This window comes from Suncus etruscus, chromosome 9 (assembly GCF_024139225.1).
Source record: "Suncus etruscus isolate mSunEtr1 chromosome 9, mSunEtr1.pri.cur, whole genome shotgun sequence".
Lineage (NCBI taxonomy): Eukaryota > Metazoa > Chordata > Mammalia > Eulipotyphla > Soricidae > Suncus > Suncus etruscus.
The window spans coordinates 49,739,840-49,766,463 of NC_064856.1; the positions used below are offsets into that span (position 1 = coordinate 49,739,840).

General features: G+C 40.0%; 1 protein-coding gene and 1 non-coding gene across 2 annotated transcripts in view; both read right to left on the bottom strand.

The window, feature by feature from the left end:
* Positions 1-26,624, bottom strand: part of PPME1 (protein phosphatase methylesterase 1) — a 70,967-nt gene that overhangs the window by 2,278 nt on the left and 42,065 nt on the right. The window contains exons 7-13 of the mRNA XM_049780312.1: positions 25,491-25,581; positions 23,258-23,323; positions 7,614-7,737; positions 5,693-5,822; positions 4,383-4,427; positions 1,481-1,545; positions 623-690 (exon numbers count right to left, since the gene is read on the bottom strand). Of these exons, the coding sequence (XP_049636269.1) occupies positions 623-690; positions 1,481-1,545; positions 4,383-4,427; positions 5,693-5,822; positions 7,614-7,737; positions 23,258-23,323; positions 25,491-25,581 (589 nt within the window). The remainder of the gene's footprint in view (positions 1-622; positions 691-1,480; positions 1,546-4,382; positions 4,428-5,692; positions 5,823-7,613; positions 7,738-23,257; positions 23,324-25,490; positions 25,582-26,624) is intronic.
* Positions 1,726-1,832, bottom strand: LOC126019780 (U6 spliceosomal RNA). Its single transcript, XR_007499403.1, has one exon. It is a non-coding gene; the product is annotated as a U6 spliceosomal RNA (small nuclear RNA).

Consider the following 26,624-nt stretch of genomic DNA (forward strand, 5'->3'; position numbering starts at 1 on the left):
TCACGTGGAAGATTAGGTACACTTTATTATTAGTTTTCATTTTGTTTTGTTTTGGGGCCATATCCTGGCTCTGTGCTCAGGGATCTCATTCCTTGTATGGGCTGGGGAGTGCCATATGTGGTACCAGGATTAAAGCCCAGTCCAAACATGTTTAAGGCAGTGGCACACTATCTTTTCAGCCACCAGGCACACTTTAATCTCAAATCTACAGCAAAGGCCCATTGGGCCAGAGCCATAAAAACAAAGTTCCATGTAGCAGTACACATGCTGGGCTGTCTGTTGAGCCGAGACCCCAAACCATTCAGGGATAAGGCAAAGATATTTGGATTTTTTTTGGGGGGGGGGCACACCCAATAACACTCAGGGGTTACTCCTGGCTATGCACTCAGAAGTTGCTCCTGGCTTGGGGGACTATATGGGATGCCAGGGGATTGAACAGCAGTCTGTCCTAGGCTAGCGCTGGCAAGGCAGACACCTTGCCTCTAGCGCCACCATGCTGACCCCGATATTTGGAATAGTTTGCAAAAGATTTGCAAAGTCTTTTCTTTTCTTGATGTCAGTGGAGGTGGGGAATAGAATTTGTCAGCACCAATAGGTTTCTTAAGCTTTTTCATTTCCTTACCACTGAAATCCACCGATAGGCTCTGCAAACCTGTGCCGAATCAGGAAAGCAGCAACAGCTTCAGCTACCTGGGAAAGAGACATCCAGACCAGGAAGGTGAGGAAATTTGAATCAAAAGGACCAGTAGTTCTGGCGAGGCTAGAAAACTTCCCTCAAGATCCTTGCTTGGGATGGCTCCAGAGAAATTAAGAGCGATGATGTAGCCATGTCCCAGAGGGATAGTATAGTGGATTCTCTCGTGAGGCTGAATCAGGGTTAATCCCTAATACCAGTACAATGCCCCAAGAACCACCAGGGGAGGGGAGGGAAGGGGAGGAGGAGAGGAGAGAATGTAAAGAGCTTATTTATCTTAGAATTACAAAGCACTTTTCACCTATATGTGGACCCATAATAATTCCTTTGACTATTGTCTAGAGTCATTTCTAGCTAAATCATTTCTTTATCTGTCTGACTTTTGGGGTAATGAAAACCTAAGCTTACAATTTGGTCTCTAAAGTCTGAAAGAGCAGGATGCTGGTAGTTCTGCGGCCCATACACAGCCAGCCAAGATGACAGCAGCTGGCAGAAGAGCCCTGGGGAACTGGTGCTATCCAATAGCAGCTGCTGCAGCCTGACTAGTTTTATGTTCTGTGAAGTCCTTTTTATTTTATTCTCTATTCATTTATTTGGTTTAGGGGCCACATCTGGCAGTGCATAGGACTTACTCCTGGTTCTGTGCTCAGGAGATCAGGGGATCTGGGCAACATTAGGTGTCCAGGGATTGAACGTGGGTCAGCCATGTGCAAGGCAAATGCCCTACATGCTGTACCACCTCTGGCCCCTGTGAAGTTCTTTTAAGTCATTAGGCACTGGACTCACCTTGTCTGGGGCATCTTCATGGACTGCATGACCACACTGGGGTAGGACCTGCATCTGAAACTTCCCTAGAGAGGAAACAAATCCAGCCATCCTCAGGGACTGAAATGCCAATTCTTAATTACAATGCAGTCTCTAGACCCTCTTCAGGAATCCAAGACCTCCCCTACGCCCCAACCTTCCCTGCCCACACCCAAGTATCCTAATTATGACAACTTTGAACCAATCATTTCATTTTACCCTTTTTTTTTAATATGGAACACTTCACGAACTTGCGTGTCATCCTTGCGCAGGGTCCATGCTAATCTTCTCTGTATTGTTCCAATTTTAGTATATGTGCTGCCTAAGCAAGCACCATTTTACTCTTTCTTTTTGCATTTATTTAATGTGTATGTACTTTGGGCAAGGCTAAAGAAATAGCTCATGTCCTCAGAAAGCAAATTTAAATGCAGCAAATGTTCCTATGATAAAAATGAGCCTATGGAAAAGAGCACAGGGAATCAAGGAAAGTTTCCTGCACAGAAAAACAGCCTCTTCAAAGAAAATAGGCAAGAAGTGGTACCTGTCCTGGAAATAAGAAGTGTGACATATACTTGGAAAAGTGTCAACAATGAAGCTGGAAAGGTAAGCAGGGGCCATAACTGTAAGGGTTTTTAAGCTATGTTAAAATTCTGTAGTTTATTATTATAGTAAGTCATATTCTGAGTGTTTTAACAATGTGTCAGACACTACTAAATAAACACCTTTTCACAGATCTTAATAAAACACTGTAAGCTTGCAATTACTATGACAACTATTAAGTATAAAGAAAGATGATTAGTAAAGCAAGGTTCTTAATAAAAGGATCTGGGGAGCAGGAACTCCCATAGCTAAAAAGCAAACTCTTAAAATCTCTACTCTATTTACAAACACAGGCTTAAGTACTATGGTCTTTCTGGTCCTTGATTCAGAGTTCAGTTAACACAGTGCTTTGCAAAGTTTCAAAATATTCTTTTATCTGTATTTTTTGTTTCTGGGGCACACCTGGTGTTGCTCAGAGGTTACTCTTGGATCTGTACTTGAAAATTACTCTTGGCAGTGATCTAGTAACCATATAGAATGCTAAGGATTGAATCTATGTCTGCATCAAAGGCAAGTGTCCCACCCGCTCTATTATCTCTCTGGCCCCATTATCTGCACACACTCCTAACAGGAGCCATAATTGACAGTGTTGGGAGGAAAGGTTTCACGTGATTCTTGCTAATGCTCTACTACTTTGAACTCTCTTCTTTTCTCACAGGTGAGAAATATCTAGTCTGATTCAAGGAAATTGAACCAAGGCTTCAATACATACCACTGGATCACCTCCCTGGCTATCCATTTTGGGGTAGGGAAGTGAGCAACAAGAAGCATACCCAATGGTACTTGAGAGACCATATGATACTAGGATTAAATTTGATACTCCTACAAAATATGAACTGCTGCCCTTTGAGCACTCTTCCCACACCCCCAGTATCTAATTTTTAAATTGATTCTCAAATCCACTCTAAAATGCAAGGCAAACATTGATGCCTCCCCCACACCTTTGGGGCTTTTACTTTTTTACTCTTGTGTGTGAAATTCTTCTTGTGAGATGAAGAAACTAAAAACATTCATTTTAGTAAATTAACATGAATGATCCAACTTTACCCTCTCTTCTATGTTCAAATGCACTATCTTTCATGCATTAATATCCAAACACAGAGCAGCCTGTGCTTAACTAAGTCTTGTATTAATAAATGACAGAACAAGAAGATTCCAAACCTAGAATTTGACTGGCTCTATTAGGCAAGTTTCAGAAAAGGGATGCATTTTTAATATTTCACTGGAAGAAATCAGGTATGCATACATTAATATAGGTAATTCTCACAATTCTTCTGTGAGGTGATAATATTTCTAAACCAATTCTCCCATCATACCGATGAAGAACCTTTATGATCAGTTATTCGTGAAAACTGCACCATGAGTAAGTAGGAGGTTTCTAGGATTCTGTAATTAATGCAGCAGGTTTAAACACAGTACTGAGAAGGCTATAGTTTATCATCTATGTCAATCTAGCCATATTGTTTTCAGAGATATCCTTCCTCCATGCCATTTATTCTCTATATCCATGACACACTTTGAAAGGGAAGATGGTCTCGGCATAATCCTACTAGAGGAAATGATGGTATCTATTAAAGAATCACGAATGTTTCCTGAATATGAAGAAGCCATCTCTTTTCAGATACTTCACCCACATTTTGTCACTTAAAATTTACACAATTACACTAAAATCCATCATTTCTATTCTGCAAGGATAAATTCAGATTAAAAAAGTTAGCAATTTACTCATTCTACAAAAACCTTTAACAATAATATAAGCCAGGACTGCCTGATTCTACACTATGCTATCCCAGGGCACTCCAGTATTTCTGACAGTATATGGGTAGGTCTAGTTAAAACTTCCAAGTGCTCTGCATCAGTCAGGTGACTTGTGCAGAAAAGGTGCTTAGGAAAGACCTGCTTGAAATGAATTCAAAAAAGGGAATGGAAGCTCAGAATAACCAACACCAGTGCCATAAAATCATACAACCCCAGCTTAAGACTATGCTCCAAACCTCAGGGTACTATGTTACTGAAGAAAGAGAAAGGTCTGAGGGGCTGGCATTTTTTCAGGAAATTTGAATTAAAAAGAGAGAGGAATATTGTTCCCTTTTCCATAGAGCTTGAGGACATCAAAGGAACAGTTTGAGGGATCAGGAGTTGAAACAGATGACAGTTAGGCCTGACCCTAAAGCCCACACCCTCTTCACAGCTTCAGACTCTCATCTTAGAACATTAATTTCCACAAGATTTGTTCCTCCTCTGACCTCATTGAAGGACTCATGACAATTTCTTGATGACTTACCTTGCATTTGACCAATAGTCAGATCTTTATCCAATCTATCAACACCTAGAACAAGAGAATTCTTAAGTAGCTTGTTAGAAAATATGTGAAGTAGATCTCTGTTATTTAAGTAAAAATCTCTGCTATTAAATTAAAACTTAGAAAGTTGTATACAAGATAACATTCTAGAATTATGTTAAGGTTGAGTCTACTCCCTGAGTAAAAACAAACAAAAAAACTCCCAAAACTTTCTAGGTTCCCCTGCAATCATTTGTTAATTTAAAACAGCTTGCTTTTTTTGTTTGTTTTGTTTTGTTTTTTTGGGCCACACCTGGTGATGCTCAGGGGTTACTCCTGGCTGTCTGCTCAGAAATAGCTCCTGGCAGGCACGGGGGACCACATGGGACACTGGGATTCGAACCAATCACCTTTGGTCCTGGATCGGCTGCTTGCAAGGCAAACGCCGCTGTGCTATCTCTCCGGGCCCAAACAGCTTGCTTTTTCCCTTAATAGAGAGCATAACCACTGGGTCCCTAGTGCTGGTGGGGGGGGGGGGGAAAGGGGGAGACGCTCAGCAGGTAGCCATATGGTATGAGAAATTTAACTCAGAGTTTGTACATGATAGGTAAGTACTCTACTACCTGAACTATTTTCTTTATAATCTAAATATCCTTATAGCACTGAGAGAGAGCTGGGATGACTAGACAAAGAAGTCAAATTAAAAATCAGACTATCAGGGGCCAGAGAGATAGCACAACGGTAAGGTGTTTGCCTTAGAAGTAGAGGGACGGTGGTTCGAATCCCGGCATCCCATATAGTCCACCTAGCCTGCCAGGAGCGATTTCTGAGCATAGAGCCAGGAGTAACCCCTGAGCACTGCTGGGTGTGACCCAAAAACCAAAAAAAGGAATCAGACTATCCTAAATATATGCAGCATGGGGGAGGAAAGAAAGCACTGACAAGGAGTTACTTAGGTGACACCAGAACTGCATTACTATAGACAGAGTTGTGGTCTTCAAAATTCATATGCTGAAGCCCCAATCTATAATATGGAATTAGGGATAAAGAATTAAGATTTGAGGTGCTAGGAACCCCAGACCTCTATTTTCCTTTTTCCTCTGCCACGTAAGGACACAATAAGGCAGCCACCTGAAAGCCCATAAGAAACTGCTCATCAGAACTCAACCATGCTGGAGCCCTAATCTGAGACTCCCAACTCCTGAACTAAGATTAATTTGTTGTTTAAGCCACCCACCCTATGGCACTTTGTTGTTAAAGTCAAAAATAATTAAATCATTTATATGTATAATCACAGATATGTAAAGACTTACCAGCCAAGAGCAGCAATTTAGGAATAGGACAACTAAGAAAGAGATTGGATAAGCCTCGGAACCAGCCATCCCAGTATTTTTCTGTTTTTGCCAGTTCAATTCTCCAAGTATATGGATGATCTTTCTTGGTCTAGAGGAATAAGAGCAAGTTTTGAGATTAAGAACCCCTAAGGGAAAAAAATAAAAACTAGTCCCTGGGTAAAAGGAGAGGGAAGAAAAGTAGCACTTGTTAATTATTATTATGTCTCAGACATTCAAAAAAAATTTTAATTAAAGAACCGCCATGATTCACAAAGTAACAATATCTTTTTGTTTGGTTTGGTTTGGTTTTGGTTTTGGGGCCACACCTGGCAGTGCTCAGGGGTTACACCTGGCTCTCTGCTCAGAAATAACTCCTGGCAGGCTCTGGGGATCATATGAAATGCCAGGGATTCGAACCACTATTGGTCTTGGGTCAGCAGCTTGCAAGGCAAATGTCCTACTTCCTGTGCTATCTCTCTGGCCCAGTAACAATATTTTAATACCCATCACATTAGCTCTCTTCTTCCCACTACCTGACACCTTGGCACAGTTCAAAACTCTGTGGTTGTAATTTAGACACATGTTTTCAAGGGAGGTCTAGACATCCTCCTTTACTAAAGTATATTTCTTCATTCATTGATAAGATCATCCTATGTTTGACTTTCTTCTAGCTTACTTCACTCAACATGGTATCTTCTGGTTCCAAACATTGTAATATATATTTAATCCTTAAAGCTTGTGATACAAGTTAATGTTATAAGTGTACTATGTACTTCTATTAGAGCACATAGGAAATTTTCTTAAAATTACACAGCTATCCAGTGGAAGAGCTCTTATATCCAACTAGAAAAATAATACATTATCAAAACAATAGTTTAAAAAAATGACACTACAAGTGCTGGGGGTGTAGTTCATTGGAAATGTATTTTGCCTGTGTGAGGACCTAAGTTTCTGGAACTGAAAATAAAAAACAGTAACAAAAAAAAAAAAATACACTGCAGGTTGGAGAGATAGCATGGAAGTAAGCGTTTGCCTTTCATGCATTAGGTCGGTGGTTCGAATCCTGGCATCCCATATGGTCCCCGAGCCTGCCAGGAGCGATTTCTGAGTGTGGAGCCAGGAGTAACCCTTGAGCACTGCTGGGTATGACTCAAAAACAAAACAAAACAAAACAAAAATACATTGCACATGAAAAAAAGGTTTCACTATAATATTAAATAAAAGCAGTAAGATTACTACTGGAAACTGCGATGTGATTTAGGAAAGAACTAAAAAATAAAGCTGATTATAGGTTGATATGCTGGTAAATAATTTTGATTTAGATAATATAAAGTTTCTGTAATAGTTATTACAAAAAGAAAATCTAAAAATCTAAGAAATTGCCAGTATCTGCTAAATCTCAATAATTAGAAGACAGACAAGTACTGATTATGCAATTATCAAATAGAAACTGAAGAAATAAATGATCTCTATTCTTTTCTAAATCACTCAAATATTTAAAAAATTATAATGGAATAGGGACACTATAGTATTTAACCACAACACAAAAATCTAAAGGATCACAAGATGGTTTAACTGCCCAAAGCAATCTTCAGAATCAACACAATCTCTGTCAAAATTTCAGTGACATTGTTCTCCCCAAATGCACATAGATTCTCTAAGACCAGGTCTATAAGCAAGGCTGGCAAAAGTTGGGAATGCCTGGCACAGTACAGAAAGGAAGATTTTAATGATGGAGTAGTACGAGGACAGGGTACAATACAGCAAGCCTTATGTACCAATTTTGTTCTCTATTTTGTCCTCTAAAGTATTTAATAATGGATAAAAATGACAATATTATTTCCCCTACTCCATCTCTACATACTCTGAACCACCTTCCCTACCCCACTGCTTCACCCACCTCAATGTCATCTTCCTTTTTCCTCTTGTTTACTGATTCACTTCCTTCCTCATCCTCTTCTTCTTCCTCTATAATTCCTTCCACTATAGATTTTGAGCATTCTGGACTTGTAATTCCTTCACACCTAAGTTTAAAAAAAAGTACTATCACTTACCTCTCTTCTATATACAAATTACTTCAAGATATTGATACATAGTGGCTTTTTGAAAATTAGTTAGGATAATGCATTAATATTCACAAGTGATTTCTAATCAAATACTTACCAATACTCCTAGAAGGAATGTAAAAAGAAAATGTGTCTATTAAATGTATCAGATAGGTCATGGTCAACGGTAGACTTCAAAGACTGGTTCCCAGTAATGTTAATAATAACCCACGTAGATAAACCAGTAATAGCCCACACAGACAGAATAACCATTTACTGAGGCCTGGTGACACATTTTACTGGCATTATCTTTTATAATTATTAATTCTATTAAGTATCCCTGAAGAGTTCATAAATTAACTATAATCTCATTGCTCATGAAAGAATGGGATTAGGAGATAGATCAAAGCTTAATTAATTTCAAAGCATGGTGTTTTTCTAGAGTATCCTGCTGACAGTGAAAAAAAGATTCAAACAAAATAGAAATAGATCCTTGCTTTTCAATTTGATCCAAACTATCACTGTCCTTTTTCTTCCAAAAATGCTCTTATTATTGCTTAATTAGGTAGAACTGTTATGTGAAAAGTTAGTATCATAACTTCTTTTAGAGACCACTCATTGTAAAAGATACACTGATAAGTACTGAAATCTCAAGTGTCTAGGTGGCTGCTCGTGCCAGTCTTTGTACCAAACCCTAAAAATAAAACAAAACCATATTAGTTATTTTATTATACTTTATATAACATGGCTACAGAAGTGATATTTATGGTTTTGATGTACAAATTTACCACCACTGTGCCTAAGACAGTCCACAATTGTGGAATTTTTAAGGACAGAAACACATTTTCTGTTTTCTCTACCAAACCTTCAGAATGTTCACAGATACTTGTAAGTGGGATTTTCTTTGTTTTAGATTTCTGGGGTCACAACTGTTATGCTCAGGGAAGCATGCAGTGCTCAGTCTCAGGTATCCTGAGTACAAATCATGAGTTCAAACCACTGAGTAATCTCCAGTTTTTTGTGGGATTGTTCTATAGAACCTGAGATGTTGTTTTACTTTTAAGTTGCAGTCGTTAGACAAAGAAGCAAATGCTTTTGATTTCTACAGCTTTGGTTATGGAAATTCAAGAGAACTTCAAAAAGCAGGAAGGCTTCAGCTGATAATTAAGTGATTAGCACCACTTATACAGAGGCAAATTTATGAAATTCTGAGCAACTACCAGCAGTTCAGGTAAAAATATTAAATCATGGAACTACTTTCTTATTAGTCATGTAATTTCCTTATAAAAAGCTGTATCACCACTTAAATTTTTTATTGTAACACCATGATTTATCAAGTTGTTTATAATACAGGCATTAAATGTTCAAACACCAATCCCACCAATGTAACCTTCTCTCCTACACTCTGTCCCATTTCCCATCCACCACCCAAGCTTGCCCCCTTGCAGGCACAAACAAATTTACTTTGTATTTTGTTTACAATATAAAGGCAAATGAAATGATCAAAACTTAGATCAACAAAGGTCAATTTGGGATATCTCTCAATATTGTGACTAAAGTCATTGTCTAAGTATTGGCTGGGCCTTTTGTGTTGTTTAGGCTCAGTGAGGTTGGTGGTCTTCTATGAAATTTCCCCAGAAGATTAACTGTGATCATCATGGGATGACACTACTATGAAATTTGCTGTGCCATCAGCCATTCAATTCAGGAACTATAAATCTGGTGGTTTGGCAGTTTGATAAGGTTGAGTTCTGGAGCTTGGAATGTTTTTGTCTGAGTTTTTGGGTGTGGCTGTGGGTTGCTGTGCTTTCTGGCAGAAAGGGGAATCTGCCTGCACCCAATCTGAGAAGGCTCCAGAGTTCTTGGTCTAGACCAGTCTAAGAGGAAAGAATCAGTAGCCATGCTTTTCTTTAACAAATTAGTTTATCACTATTTTCAGACAAGCCAAGTCCAAAATTATCTAAGTACTAAAACTAGCAGGCTCATACTAAAAAGTATTTACATTGTATCTTCATGATTTACCAGTCAAATAATTCTTGTGTTTCTATAATAGACATTAAAGTTAAATACATAAGATATTTATTTATTTATTTATTTATTTATTTATTTATTTATATTTGGTTTTTGGGCCACAACTGGCGGTGCTCAGGGGTTACTCTTGGCTGTCTGCTCAGAAATAGCTCCTGGCAGGCACGGGGGACCATATGGGACACCAGGATTCGAACCAACCACCTTTGGTGCTGGATCGGCTGCTTGCAAGGCAAACGCCGCTGTGCTATCTCTCCGGGCCCAAATACATAAGATCTTAAAAAAAATAAAAATACGGGGCCGGAGAGATAGCATGGAGGTAAGGCGCTTGCTTTTCATGCAGGAGGCCATCGGTTCAAATCCCAGCGTCCCATATGGTCCCCCGTGCCTGCCAGGAGCAATTTCTGAGCCTGGAGCCAGGAATAACTCCTGAGCACTGCCGGGTGTGACCAAAAAACCACACACACACACACACACACACACACAAAAATAAAAATAAAAATAAAAATACATAAGATCTATCATCAATGATCAATCTATCATATATCATCAATTATCTGTGTCATTTTTGAAGTCACCTTACTTTCTTGAACTTTGATTTTCTCATCTATAAAGTAGTACTTGGCCATTATAAATATTACATGAAATTATACAGGTGAATGGATGAATATAGGTAATGAACAATGACTACTAACATTGTTTTAAAAAGAAGTACTCATATTTGATCCTGACATCCCATATGATTCCTAGTGTACCACCAGGAGTAATTCCTGACTACAGAGCTACAAAGTAAACCTGAGCACTGACAGGTATAGCCAGAATTTTTAAATTGCATGATATAATACACCTTACAGAAAGCTTGCCAAATAGCTTGCATTCATTAATGGCATTATTATTTTCTTGTTGTTGTTTTTTGTTTTTCAGGCCACAACCGTTTGATGCTCAGGGTTTACTCCTGGCTAAGCGGTCAGAAATTGCTCCTGGCTTGGGGGGACCATATGGGACACTGGGGGATCGAACTGCGGTCCTTTCCTTGGCTAGCACTTGCAAGGCAGACACCTTACTTCTAGCGCCACCTCGCCGGCCCCTTATTATTATTATCATTTATATAATATTTTATTTAAACACCTTGATTACAAACCTGATTGTGGTTGGGTTTCAGTCATGTAAAGAACAACCCCCCCATCACCAATATCACCAATGTCCCAAATCTCCCTCCTCCCCACCCCATCCTGGACAGGCTTTCTGTTTCCCGCATATATTCTCATAGGATAGTTCTCAATGTAGTTATTTCTCTAACTAAGCTCATCACTCTTTGTGGTGAGCTTCATGAGGTGAGGTGGAACTTCCAGCCCTCCTCTCTTTTGTCTCTGAAAATTATTGCAACAATGTCTTTCATTTTTCTTAAAACCCATAGATGAGTGAGAATATTCTGCATCTATCTCTCTACCTCTGACTTATTTCACTCAGCATACTAGATTCCATATACATCCATGTATAGGAAAATTTCATGACTTCATCTCTCCTGACGGCTGCATAATATTCCATTGTGTATATATACCACTGTTCCTATAGCCATTCATCTGTTGAAGGGCATCTTGGTTGTTTCCAGAGTCTTGCTATGGTAAATAGTGCTGCAATGAATATAGGTGGAAGGAAGGGGTTTTTGTATTGTATTTTTGTGTACCTAGGGTATATTCCTAAGAGTGGTATAGCTGATTGTATGGGAGCTCAATTTCCAGTTTTTGGAGAAATCTCCATATCGCTTTCCATAAAGTTTGAACTGGACGGCATTCCCACCAGCAGTGGATAAGAGTTCCTTTCTCTCCACATCCCCACCAAAACTGCTTGTTCTCATTCTTTGTGATATGTGCCAATCTCTGTGGTGTGAGGTGGTACCTCATAGTTATTTTGATTTGCATCTCCCTGATAATTAGTGATGTGGAGCATTTTTTGATGTGCCTTTTGGCCATTTGTATTTCTTCTTTATCAAATTGTCCATTTCTTCTCCGCATTTTTTTTTATGGGATTAGATGTTTTTTTCTTGTAAATTTCTGTCAGTGCCTTGTATATTTTGGAGATTAGCCCCTTATCTGATGGGTATTGGGTGAATAGTTTCTCCCAGTGGGTAGTTCTTGTATACTGGGCACCATGTCCTTTGAGGTACAGAAGCTTCTCAGCTTAATATATTCCCATCTGTTAATCTCTGCTTTCACTTGTTTGGAGTGTGCAGTTTAGTTCTTGAAGATGCCTTTAGTCTCAATGTCATGGAGTGTTTCACCTACGTGTTGTTCTATATACCTTGCAGGGGTCTTCAAACTACAGCCCACAGGCCACATATTGTATTTATTCCCATTTTGTTTCTTCACTTCTAAATAAGATATATGCAGTGTGCACAGAAATTTGTTCATAATTTTTGTTTTTACTATAATCTGGCCCTCCAACAGTCTGAAGGACAGTGAACTGGCCCCCTGTTTAAAAAGTTTGAGGACCCCTGCCTTATAGTATCAGGTCTGATATCAAGGTCTTTAATCCATTTGGATTTTACCTTTGTATATGATGTTAGCTGGGGGTCTAAGTTCAATTTTTTGCAAGTGGCTAGCCAGTTGTGCCAACACCACTTGTTGAAGAGACTTTCTTTACTCCATTTAGGATTTCTTGTTCCTTTATCAAAAATTAGGTGATTGTATGTCTGGGGAACATTCTCTGAGTATTCAATACTATTCCACTGATCTGAGGGCCTGTCTTTATTCCAATACCATGCTGTTTTGATAACTATTGCTTTGTTGTACAGTTTAAAGTTGGGGAAAGTAATTCCTCCAATATTCTTTTTCCCAATGATTGTTTTAGCTATTCTAGGATATTTATTGTTCCAAATGAATTTCAAAAGTGCCTGATCCACTTCTTTAAAGAATGTCATGGGTATCTTTAGAGGGATCGCATTAAATCTGTACAATGCTTTGGGGAGTATTGCCATTTTAATGATGTTAATCCTGCCAATCCATGAGCAGGGTATGTGCTTCCATTTCCGCGTGTCCTCTCTTATTTCTTGGAGCAGAGTTTTATAGTTTTCTTTGTATAGGTCCTTCACATTTTTACTCAAGTTGATTCCAAGATATTTGAATTTGTGTGGCATTATTGTGAATGGGGTTGTTTTCTTAATGTTCATTTCTTCCTTATTACTATTGGTGTACAGAAAGGCCATTGATTTCTGTGTGTTAATTTTGTAGCCTGCCACCTTGCTATATGAGTCTATTGTTTCTAGAAGCTTTTTCATAGAGACTTTAGGGTTTTCTAGGTAGAGTATCATGTCATCTGCAAACAGCGAGAGCTTGAATTCTTCCTTTCCTATCTGGATTCCCTTGATATCTTTTTCTTGCCTAACCGCTATAGCAAGTACTTCCAGTGCTATGTTGAATAGGAGTGGTCAGAGAGGACAGCCTTGTCTTGTGCCAAAATTTAGAGGGAAGGCTTTTAGTTTTTCTCCATTGAGGATAATATTTGCTACTGGCTTGTGGTAGATGGCCTTAACTATATTGAGAAAGGTTCCTTCCATTCCCATCTTGCTGAGAGTTTTGATCAAGAATGGGTGTTGGACCTTATCAAATGCTTTCTCTGTGTCTATTGATATGATCATGTGATTTCTATTTTTCTTGTTGTTGATGTTGTGTATGATGTTGATAGATTTATGGATGTTAAAACATCCTTGCATTCCTGGGATGAAACCTACTTGATCGTAGTGGATGATCTTTTTAATGAGACATTGAATCCTATTTGCCAGGATTTTGTCGAGGATCTTTGCATCTGCATTCATCAGCGATATTGGTCTGTAATTTTCTTTTTTGGTAGCATCTCTGTCTGGTTTAGGTATCAAGGTGATGCTGGCTTCATAAAAGCTATTTGGAAGTGTTCCTGTTTTTTCGATTTCATGAAAGAGTCTTGCCAGCATTGGTAGAAGTTCCTCTTGAAAGGTTTGAAAGAATTCATTGAAAGAATTTGAATTGAAAATTCATTTGAAAGAATTCATTGAAAGAATTCATCCATCTGGGCCTGGACTTTTAATTTTGGGCAGACATTTGATTACTATCTTAATTTCCTCAATAGTGATGGGTTTGTTTAGATATGCTACATCCTCTTCATTCAACCGTGGAAGATTATAAGAGTCCAAAAATGTATCCATTTATTCCAGGTTTTCATTTTTAGTGGCATAGTTCCTCAAAGTAGTTTCTGATTACCCTTTGGATCTCTACCATATCAGTAGTGATCTCTCCTTTTTCATTCCTAATACAAGTTATCAAGTTTCTCACTTTGTTAGTTTTGCCAGTGGTCTATCAATCTTGTTTATTTTTTCAAAGAACCAACTTCTGCTTTAGTTGATCTTTTGGATTGCTTTTCGGGTTTCCACTTCATTGATTTCTGTTCTTAGCTTTATTTCCTTCTGTCTCCCTATTTTTGGGTCCTTTTGTTGAGTACTTTCTAATTCTATGAGCTGCGTCATTAAGCTATTCAGGTATGCCCCTTCTTCTTTCCTGATGTGTGCTTGCAAAGCTAAAATATTCCTCTTAGTACCGCTTTTGCTGTGTCCCATAGGTTCTGATAGTTTGTGTCTCCACTGTCATTTGTTTCTAGGAAGGTTTTGATTTCCTCTTTGATTTCATCTCGGACCCACTGATTATTCAGTATTAGGCTGTTTAACTTCCAGGTATTAAAGTTTTCCTTCTGTGTCCCTTTGTAGTTCACATATAATTTCAGGGCCTTGTGGTCAGTGAAGGTAGCCTGCAAAATTTCTATCCTCTTGATATTATGGAGGTATGTTTTATGTGCTAGCATGTAGTCTATCCTGGAGAATGTCTCATGTACATTAGAGAAGAATGTGTATCCAGGTTTCTGGGGGTGGAGTGTCCTGTATATATCTACTAGGCCTCTTTCTTCCATTTCTCTTTTTAGGTCTAGTATATTCTTGTTGGCTTTCAGTCTGGTTGACCTGTCAAGTGTTGACAATGCCGTGTTGAGGTCTCCCACAATTATTGTGTTGTTATAATGATATTATTTTTCAGATTTGTCAACAATTGTATTAAATATTTTGCTGGCCCCTCATTTGGTGCATATATGTTTAGGAGAGTGATTTCTTCCTGTTGTACATATCCCTTGATTAGTAAAAAATGTCCATCTTTGTCCCTTACAACTTTCCTAAGTATAAAGTTTGCATTATCTGATATTAGTATGGCCACTCCAACTTTTTTTTTTTATTTTGGTTTTTGGGTCACACCCGGCGTTGCTCAGGGGTTACTCCTGGCTGTCTGCTCAGAAATAGCTCCTGGCAGGCACGGGGACCATATGGGACACCGGGATTCGAACCAACCACCTTTGGTCCTGGATCGGCTGCTTGCAAGGCAAACGCCGCTGTGCTATCTCTCCGGGCCCCACTCCAACTTTTTTATGGGTGTTGTTTGCTTAGATGATTTTCCTCCAGCCTTTTATTTTGAGTCTATGTTTGTTCTGACTATTCAGGTGCATTTCTTGTAGGCAGCAGAAGGTTGGATTGAGTTTTTGGATCCATTTAGCCACTCTGTGTCTCTTAACGGGTGCATTTAGTCCATTGACATTGAGAGAAAGAATTGTCCTGGGAGTTAGTGCATCTTTATATCGAAGTTTGGTGTGTCTGTTGGTCAGTCTTGTCTTAAAGTAGGCTGTTCAGTTTTTCTTTTAAGAATGGTTTTGAGTCTGTAAAGTTTTTGAGCTTTTGTTTGTCTGTGAAACCATGTATTGTTCCTTTAAACCTGAAAGTGAGTTTTGCTGGGTGCAGTATTCTAGGCGAAGCATTTATTTCATTGAGTTTTGTCACTATGTTCCACCACTGCCTTCCGGTCTTGAGTGTTTCCGGTGACAGGTCTGCAGTAAATCTCAAGGATGTTCCCTTGAATGTAATTTCTCTTTTCGATCTTGCTGCTTTCAGAATTCTGTCTCTATCAGTGGGATTTGTCATTGTGACTAGGATGTGTCTTGGGCTGTTTTTTTTTTCTGGGGTCTCTTTCAGTTGGCACTCTTCGGGCATGCAGGATTTGATCGCATGTATTCATTAGCTCTGGTAGTTTCTCTTTAATGATATTCTTTTTTTTTTTTTTTTTTTTGGTTTTTGGGCCATACCCAAAATGCTCAGAGGTTACTTCTGGCTGTCTGCTCAGAAATAGCTCCTGGCAGGCACGGGGGACCATATGGGACATCGGGATTCGAACCAACCACCTTTGGTCCTGGATCAGCTACTTGCAAGGCAAATGCCACCATGCTATCTCTCCGGGGTTTAATGATATTCTTGACCGTTGAGATTCTTCCTGGAGATTTTCTTCCTGGGTCTCTGAGACTCCAATGATTCTTAAGTTGTTTCTGTTGAACTTAATCATTGACTTCTATTTTCATCTATTCCCATTCTTTGAGTAATTTTTCCATTGCCTGATCATTTGCTTTAAGGCTTTTTTCCAATTTCTTCTGCTGTATGGAATTGTTATTCATCACATCTTCCAGTGTACTAATTCTATCCTCAGCTGCTGTTAACCCGTGGGAAAGCTCAACCATGTTTTTCTTCAATTCATCTACTGAGTTTTTCAGACCTGATATTTGACCTGAAATTTCAGTTTGGAGTTTTCTGATTTCTATCTACATAGTCTCTTGATTCTTATTAGTGTTCTCTTCTATACTTTCTTTGAGTTCTTTGAACATCTTCCATATTGTGACTCTAAACTCCTTATCTGAGAGACTGACTGCTTGGTTGGTCATGTTCAAGTCATCAGAGTTGCCATCATCATTCTCTATGTCTGGCGCTGGCCTGTGTTGTTTCCCCATTGTCACACTTGTATTGTGGGTTTTTCTATGTGTTGTGGTTGTATTCATTGGCTAAATGATGTGCACGGCCCGGAAGCAAAGTGGAGCGGCTGTACTCCTCTGGCTCCACCCTTTCTGGGCTTGTAAACTCACCTCCAGGGAAGGCTCCAGGGAAGGCGAGCCGTCCACAGATGAGCCACACATAGATGAGCCACACACAGGATGAAATCAGGCCGAAAATGGAGCACAGTACAGAAGACAGGCAGATAAGGGTTCTGGCATCTGAGTTCCAGCAGAGTTCAGCGGCTTCTCCTTTCTGGGCTTGTAAACTCGCCTCCAGGGAAGGCTCCAGGGAAGGCGAGCCATCTGCAGATGAGCCACACACAGGATGAAATCAGGCCGAAAATGGAGTACAGCACAGAAGACAGGCAGATAGGGGTGCTGGCATCTGAGTTCCAGCAGAGTTCAGCGGCTTCCCCTTTCTGGGCTTGTAAGCTCACCTCCAGGTAAGGCTCTAGGGAAAGCGAGCCATCCTCAGATGTGCCACACACAGGATAAAATCAGGCCAAAAATGGAGCACAGCAAAGAAGACAGGCAGATCAAGTTTCTTTCTCTTTCTTTGTGAGTTCTGCCAATGGTTTATCAATCTTTTTTATTTTTTTGAAGAACCAACTTCTGCTTTTGTTGATCTTTTAGATTGCTTTTTGCATTTCTACTTCATTGATTTCTGCTCTCAGCTTTGTTATTTCCTTCTGTCTCCCTATTTTTGGTTCCTTTGTTGAACACTTTCTAATTCTATGAGCTGTGTCATTAAGCTATTCGGGTATGCCCCCTTCTTCCTTCCTGATGTGTACTTGCAAAGCTATAAATTTTCCTCTCAGTAACGCTCTTGTTGTGTCCCATAGGTTGTAGTTTGTGTCTTTATTGTCATTTGTTTCCAGGAAAATTTTGATTTCCTCTTGGACCCACTGGTTGTTCAATATTATTATTGTTCAATATTTAATTTCCAGGCATTAAAGTTTTTCTTCTGTGTCCCTTTGTAGTTCACATATAATTTTAGAACCTTGTGGTCAGCGAAGGTAGCCTGCAAAATTTCTATCCTCTTGATATTATGGAGGTATGTTTTATGTATTAGCATGTATTCTATCCTGGAGAATGACCCATGTACATTGGAGAAGAATGTGTATCCAGGTTTCCGGGGGTGGAGTTTCCTATATATATCTACTAGGCCTCTTTCTTCCATTTCTCTTTACAGGACTAATATATTTTTGTTGGGTTTCAATCTGGTTGACCTATCAAATGTTGACAAAGCTATGTTGTGTTTCCCACAATTACTGTGTTGTTATTGATATTCTTTTTCAAATTTGTCAACAATTGTATTAAATATTTTGCTGGCCCCTCATTTGGTGCATATATGTTTAGGAGAGTGATTTCTTCCTGTTGTACATATCCCTTGATTAGTAAAAAATGTCCATCTTTGTCCCTTACAACTTTTCTGAGTATAAAGTTTGCGTCATCTGGGCCTGGAGAGATAGCACAGTGGCGTTTGCCTTGCAAGCAGCTGATCCAGGACCAAAGGTGGTTGGTTCGAATCCCGGTGTCCCATATGGTTCCCCCGTGCCTGCCAGGAGCTATTTCTGAGAAGACAGCCAGGAGTAACTCATGAGCACTGCCGGGTGTGGCCCAAAATCCAAAAAATAAATAAATAAAAAAGTTTGCGTCATCTGATATTGGTAATGGCCACTCCAACTTTTTTATGGGTGTTGTTTGCTTGGATGATTTTCCTCCAGCCTTTTATTTTGAGTCTGTTTGTTCTGACTATTCGGGTATGTTTCTTGTAGACAGCAAAAGGTTGGATTGAGTTTTTTGATCCATTTAGCCACTCTGTGTCTCTTAACGGGTGCATTTAGTTCGTTGACATTGAGAGAAAGAATTGTCATGGGATTTAGTGCCATCTTTGTGTAGAAGTTTGGTGTGTCTGTTGGTCAGTCTTGTCTTAAAGTAGGCCATTCAGTTTTTCTTTTAAGGTTGTTTTTGAGTCTGTAAAGTTTCTGAGCTGTTGTTTGTCTGTGACACCATGTATTGTTCCTTCAAACCTGAAAGTGGGTTTTGCTGGGTGCAGTATTCTAGGTGAAGCATTTATTTCATTGAGTTTTGTCACTATGTTCCACCACTGCCTTCTGGCCTTGAGTGTTTCTTGTGACAGGTCTGCTTTAAATCTCAAGGATGCTCCCTTGAATGTAATTTCCCTTTCTGATCTTGCTGCTTTCAGTATTCTGTCTCTATCTGTGGGATTCGTCATTGTGACTCGGATGTGTCTTGGGGTCTCTTTTAGTTGGTACTCTTTGGGCATGCAGGATTTGGTTGCATGTATTCTTTAGCTCTGGTAGTTTCTCTTTAATGATGTTCTTGACCGTTGATTCTTCCTGGAGATTTTCTTCCTGGGTCTCTGGGACTCCAATGATTCTTAAGCTGTTTCTGTTGAGCTTATCAAAGACTTCTATTTTCATCTATTCCTATTCTTTGAGTAATTTTTCCATTGCCTGATCATTTGCTTTAAGGCTTTTTTCCAATCTCTTCTGCTGTATGGAGTTGTTATGCATCGCATCTTCCAGCTCACTAATTCTATCCTAAGCTGCTGTTACCCTGTTGGAGAGCTTTTCCATTGAGTCTTTCAATTTGTCTACTAAGCTTTTCAGACCTGTTATTTAACCTAATATTTCAGTTTGGAGTTTTCTGATTTCTATCTTCATATTCTCTTGATTCTTATTAGTGTTCTGTTCAACTCAATCTATGCTTTCTTTGAGTTCTGTGAACATCCTCCATATTTCTTCTCTAAACTCCATATCCGAGAGACTAACTAGGTGGTTGGCTGTTTTCGGGCCATCAGAATTGCCATCTTCATTCTCATTGCCTGGTGCTGGCCTGCGTTGTTTTCCCACTGTCACACTGTATTGTGGGTTTTTCTACGTGTTGTGGTGGTATTCATTGGCTAAATGATGTGTGTGGCTATATATCGAAGCGGATTGGCTGCGCTTCTCTGGCGCCACCCTTTGTGGGTGGGTCCGCTCACCTCCAAGGAAGGGGAGCCCTCTGGCGATGAAGCCATACTGGATCAAGTCTTAGGCCCAAGCAGGCAAAGCAGGCAGAGAGGACAGTCGAAAGAGGTCTCCTGAGCTTCAGAGACCCAGCATAGTTCAGCTGGCTCCACTCTTTGTGGGCCGGTTGACTCACCTCCAAAGAAGGGGAGCCCTCCGGCGATGAAGTCACACCGAATCAAGTCTTAGGCCCAAGCAGGCAGAGCAGGCAGAGAGGACAGTCGAAAGAGCACTTTAGTCTCTCTCTCTCTTTTTTTTTTAATAATTATCTTTATTTAAACACCATGATTACAAACATGATTATAGTTGTATGATTACAGTCATGTAAAGAACACCCCCCTTCACCAGTGCAACATTCCTACCACCAATTTCCCAGATCTCCTTTCTCCCCACCTCCCCACACCTGTACTCGAGACAGGCTTTCTACTTCCCTCATTCATTCACATTGTTATGATAGTTTTCAGTGTAGTCATCTCTCCAACTGCACTCATCACTCTATGTGATGAGCTTCATGTCATGAGCTGCACCTACCAGCCCTCATCTCTCTTGTCTCTGAGATACTGTTAAAAATGTCTTTCATTTTTCTTAAAGCCCATAGATGAGTGAAACCATTCTGCGTCTTTCTCTCTCCCTCTGACTTACTTCACTCAACATAAGAGACTCCATGTACATCCATGTATAGGAAAATTTCATGACTTCATCTCTCCTAACGGCTGCGTAGTATTCCATTGTGTACATGTATCACAGTTTCTTTAGCCATCATCTGTTGAAGGGCATCTTGGTTGTTTCCAGAGTCTGGCTAGTGTAAATAGCGCTGCAATGAATATAGGAGTAAGGAAGAGATTTTTGTATTGTATTTTGTGTTCCTCGGGTATATTCCTAGGAGTGGTATAGCAGGATCGTATGAAGCTCAATTTCCAGTTTGTGAAGGAATCTCCATATCGCTTTCCATAAAGGTTGTACTAGACGGCATTCCCACCAGCAGTGAAAAAAGTTCCTTTCTCTCCACATCCCCGCCAGTACTGCTTGTTTTCCTTTTTTGTGATGTGTGCCAATCTCAATGGCGTGAGATGGTATCTCATAGTAGTTTTGATTTGCATCTCCCTGACGATTAGTGATGTTGAGCATCTTTTCATGTGCCTTTTGGCCATTTGCCTTTCTTCTTTTTCAAAGTGTCTATTCATTTCTTCTCCCCATTTTTTGATGGGGTTGTTTTTTTCTTGTATAGTTCTGTCAGTACCTTGTAAATTTTGGATATTAGCCCTTTATCTGATGAGTATTGGGTGAATAATTTCTCCCACTCAGTGGGTGGCCTTTGTATTCTGGGCACTATTTCCTTTGAGATGCAGAAGCTTCTCAGCTTAATATAGTCCCATCTGTTTATCTCTGCTTCCACTTGTTTGGAAAGTGCTGTCTCCTCCTTAAAGATGCCTTTAGTCTCAATGTCCTGGAGTGTTTCACCTACATGTTGTTCTATATACCTTATAGTTTCAGATCTGATATCAAGGTCTTTAATTCATTTGGATTTTACCTTTGTACATGGTGTTAGCTGGGGGTTTGAGTTCGCTTTTTTGCAAGTGGCTAACCAGTTGTGCCAACACCACTTGTTGAATAGGCTTTCCTTGCTCCAGTTAGGATTTCTTGCTCCTTTATCAAAAACTAGGTGGTTATATGTCTGAGGAACCTTCTCTGAGTACTCAAGCCTATTCCACTGATCTGAGGTTCTGTCTTTATTCCAATACCATGCTGTTTTTATAACTATTGCTTTGTAATACAGCTTAAAATTGGGGAAAGTAATGCCTCCCATATTCCTTTTCCCAAGGAGTGCTTTAGCTATTCGAGGTTGTTTATTGTTCCAGATGAATTTCAGAAGTATTTGATCCACTTCTTTGAAGAATGTCATGGGTATCTTCAGTCTTTAGTCTCTCTTGATCTCCCCCTCCTGGTTAATTGGGAATGGGTTAATAAAGAGCAGTTCGGGCTTTTGGTTCAGGCAGAGAGAACGCAAGGAAAAGCCAATGACTCCATAATTCTTTCCTCCATTCATAAGACTAATTCAGTCCAAAAATATTGGTTCAACACAAATTATATACCAAGCACTGATCAGAGTCCTTGCATGCGCTGACCCAGGACGAACCTTGGTCCAATCCCCAGCATCCTATATGGTCCTCCAACCCAGGAATGATTTCTAAGCGCATATCCAGGAGTAATCTGAAGCAGGCAAGTCTGCCGGTAGGAATGCTGAAGAAATCCAATCTCAAGCCGCTGAAGCAGGCAAGTCCGCCAGTAGGAATGCTGAAGAAATCCAATCTCAGGCCGCTGGGAACAGCAAGGCCCAAGATGACTGCCGCGCTTCTGACACCCAGCAGAAATCAGCAGGAATCAGTCTGAGGACGGTTCGACTCACCTGAAGCAGCGGCATTATTATTTTGATCAACTTATTGGTGAGGCCACATCTATCAATGCAGAGGTTATGTCCAAGCTCTGCACTCAGGAATTAATCCTGGGAATTTTGGGGGGATCATATGGAATGTTGGGTATTAGGCACATGGTATGCAAGCGCTCTATTCACTATACAATCATATTTTCCTCACAACTATGGTTAGCTGTTTACAAGAAAACTTTTGAGTCACACCAATTATACTATCGCTCCAGCCCCTATACACCATTAAAAGAATGAAACCAGAGCTGTCAGCACAATAGTACATGTTTTTTTGGGAGGGGGGTAATGCTGGTCTCAAAAACTCAGGACAACTCTACAGCTGAGCCATACTCCTAGCCCCTGGACACTTAATGTTAACATTTTGTTTTTCTTAGAGTTATATATAAGGTAATTTAGTTTTTGTTTTGGGGCCACATCCAATGATAAACAGGGATTACTCCTGGCTCTGCACCCAGAGGCTACTCCTAGAGATCACAAGGAACAATATCGGATGTCAGGGATCATACCTGGTCATCAGTGTGCAAGGCAAGCAATTTACCAGGTGAACTCTCTCTCAAGCCCTGGTAACTCAATTTTATATAGAAGACTTTGGGGGCCAGAGCGTTAGCACAGAGGTAGGTTGTTTGCCTTTCATGCAGCTGAAACAGGATGGACCAAGGTTTGATTCTCGGCATCCCATATGGTCCCCTAGCCTGCCAGGAGTGATTTCTGAACACAGAGCCATGAGTAACTCCAGAGTGGCATTGGGTGTGATCCAAAAAAAGTCTAGAAGACTTCAAGATTGACTTTGAGTTTGGGAGGGAGGGAGGAAAGAAAGGAGGGAGGGAAGAAGGAAAGGAGGGAGGGAGGGAGGGAGGGAGGAAAGAAGGAAAGGAGGGAGGGAAGGAGAGAGGGAGAGAGAGAGAGAGAGAGAGAGAGAGAGAGAGAGAGAGAGAGAGAGAGAGAGAGAGAGAGAGAGAAGAAAATCTAGTATAACTATAGTGCTCAACTAAGCTGCTGTAAAAACCACCCAAATTAATGAAAACAGGAGGACAGGTATAAAGGTATATGACAATGTAATCCGTTACTCTCACCATGTTTTAGTCTTGAACCAGCCCAAGGGGTTACTTACTGTTTAACTTGGCCAACCATTGATACACGGGCAGACTCCAAATTTCGAATCTGGCCACTCTTCACACTAGAAAAGAAAGGAAAAAAAGAGGTTAGTTAGCACCTATTTTATCAGTTCACAAAGTGTCAAATGATAGTTTAATAACTAGTTGGGTTACCTACCTCAGATTCTAAACTGAGTAAATCAAAAGTAAGTAAAGACACTCAAGTCATTTCAGTTATACATATATTTACTAAGAGTATACTATGTACCAGGCCTGTGTTAAAAAACATAGCTAAATAATTTTAACATAGTAAGGCAAAGTTCAAAGTAATCATTTTATTCTGAATACAAAGGTTGGGGTGTAGAAAAATGACAACAGATAAGATGCTTGACATACAGAGCCAGGAATAGACCCTGAGCACAGTTGGTGTGAGCGAAAACCACTGCTCCCTCCACAAAAAAGAAAGAATTAAAGAAAAACTAAAAAGAGTGTTGGGGCCAGAGAGATAGTACAGCAGCGCTTGCCTTGCAAGCAGCCGACCCAGGACCTAAGGTCGTTGGTTCGAATCCGGGTGTCCCATATGGTCCCCTGTGCCTGCCGGGAGCTATTTCTGAGCAGATAGCCAGGAATAACCCCTAAGCACTGCCGGGTGTGGCCCAAAAACCAAAAAAAAAAAAAAAAGAACAACCCCCCCCCAAAAAAAACAACCTAAAAAGAGTGGTTAGAGCATTATAGGTGATATAAAATTGAAGATAATGATTTTTTGAGGACAGAGTACAAGAAGCAATAGTGGGGAGCAGAAGAACAGTGTAACAGAATAGGATAAGAAGACAGGAGCAGGAGCTAGCTCCTAAACTGTGCATGCCATAATAAAGCTACAATAGAATAATCTCACAGCTGTTCAATTAAAGATGCCTAAGGGGCAAAGATTATGTTCAAAATGAATTAGAACACAAATGAAGAGAGGAAACCAAAAAAGGGCATGCCTTTAAATCTCATTTTTTAAGCTTAAATATTTAAAATACACCCTTTCTAGAGTTAGAGAGATAGCATAGCTGGCCAGGATTGATTCCTAAGTGCAGAGCCAGGAGCAACCCCCTGTTGCTGGATATGCCTCCCAAAAACCCAACCAAAATATAACCCTTAAATAAAAATATTTTATCTGAGTTTAGGAAAACAGGAAAATAGGAATTCAGAATTACTACCTGAATTAATTGAAAAACATTTTTTCTTTTAGTTTATGGGCCATACCCAGCAGCAGTTACTCCTGTTTTGTGCTCAAAAATCACTCCCTGCAGGCGTGGGGACCATATGGAATGCTGAGATTTGAACCCAACTCAGTCCCAGGTCAGCCACGTAGAAGGTAATTGCTCTACCCACTGAGCTATCACTCTGGTCCAGTTAGTTGAATTTTTATGACAATTTATCCATAAAGTTTTTAATTTATCCAAAATCTAAATAAAAACTAGAAAAGACATGGGGCTGAAGCTGTGGTGCTAGAGATAAGGTGACTGCCTTGCAAGTGCTAGGCTAGGACGGACCTCAGTTCGATCCCTCAGCGTCCCATATGGTCCACCAAGCTAGGAGCGATTTCTGAGTATATAGCCAGGAGGAATAAACCCTGAGTGTCAATGGGTGTGGCCAAAAACCAAACCAAAACAAATAAACTGGGAAAGACTTACACTAACCCTCTCTATTCCTTTCTTTACTAGAATACAAAATTGTGAGTTTAATCAGAGATGTAAAAGACATTAAAGTCTCAATTTGTCTAAGCTCTCATTTTATAGGTGGGAACCGCTAGATAACAGACTAATATAATTCTAAATGATTCTAGGTATACTGGAAAAAGGATTGGTTCTAAACAACTCAGCCTGATGTAAAATATTTTTTTGAATTTATTTTTATTAAATGTGTCTACTTGTGGTATTCCAATAAAAGTAGGATTAGAGATAGAGTTTCTATGCCTCTGAAAATAGTATTTGGGCTGATGAAGAAAGCAAGCTACAATCTAATGTTTAAAATAGAGCTAGTGGAGGCCAGAGCAATAGGACAGCATGTAAGGCACTTACTTGTCTTACATGTGGCCAACCTGAGACTGACTAGGGTTTGATCCCTTGCATCCCAGGTGTTCCCAAGCTTTCCAGAAGTTATTTCTGAATGCAGAGCCAGGAGTAAACCCTGAGCACTGCTGGATGTGATCGAAAAGCAAACAAAAAAATAAAATAGAGCCAATACAGATTTATGGGTTACCTCCACTCAATGGCATTCTCTAGAGACGTGAAGGTTTTAGGACGACCACGTAAGAAGTTCTGCATGCTATTGAGTGCATCCATGGCTGTACCTAGAAATTAAAATAAAAAAATTCATAGTTGTATACAAAATTGTATACAATAGTCCTCAATAAGAGCAGGATTAAGTAAAACCTAGAAAGGAAGCATGCAGTTTATTAACTACTTTTTGGGCTAGTACAATGTTGGGAGACAGTACAGAGATTAAAGTGCATGCCTGGCATGTGTTAGATCCCAGTTCATCATATGTGCATTTGATGTGGACCTCAAGGCCTCCAACACTGCTAGGATCTAGCCTTGCCTTGGAGGCCCCTGAACACCACCCAACTAGTCCTGGAGTTCCCACCACTGCAGATCCTGAACAGTATCAGATTCTGGGATCCTAGCATCAATTAACATGCCTAGAATTATAGATGATTAAGAATCACTGAGAGAGGCTAGGCCCTTTGAAAACTGCTTAGGAGGCCCCTCCATAAATAATATAAATGCATAAATACAAAAATTGTAAAAGATAGTAAAAAGAAATATAACAGAAACAACAACAATTTTTCTCAAGCAGTGCTTAGCAGATTCAGGGGCCATTCTTGGCATTACTTGGTCTGGTGCTGCCATGGCTTCTGAGAGCAATCCCAGGGGTTCCTAAGATAATATGAGTGTTCGAATCCTGGTGTCCCATGTGGTCCCCCGTGCCTGCCAGGAGCTATTTCTGAGCAGACAGCCAGGAGTAACCCCTGAGCACCACCGGGTATGGCCCAAAAACAAAACAAACAAAAACAAACAAACAAACAAAAACAAAAAGATAATACGAGTGGTGCTCTAGAATTCTGTGGTACTGGGGATCAAACCCAGGACCTCTCTATGACAGGCATGTGTCCCAGTGCTTCCTAACCCTTAGAAAATTCTTGCTGTGGTAGCTTCCAGAAGGCATTCAATGAGTTTTCCCTCTGGATATTCACTTCCTTGTGTAGTTTCTTTATTTGTCACTTCCTCCAGTATTTTGTCTTAAGTCTGCCCTTTGGAGGCTTGTTTTGAATAATCCCTTTTACTGAGAGTAATCACATTAGTGGCCTACAGAAATGTTCTGCTTATGCCAGGG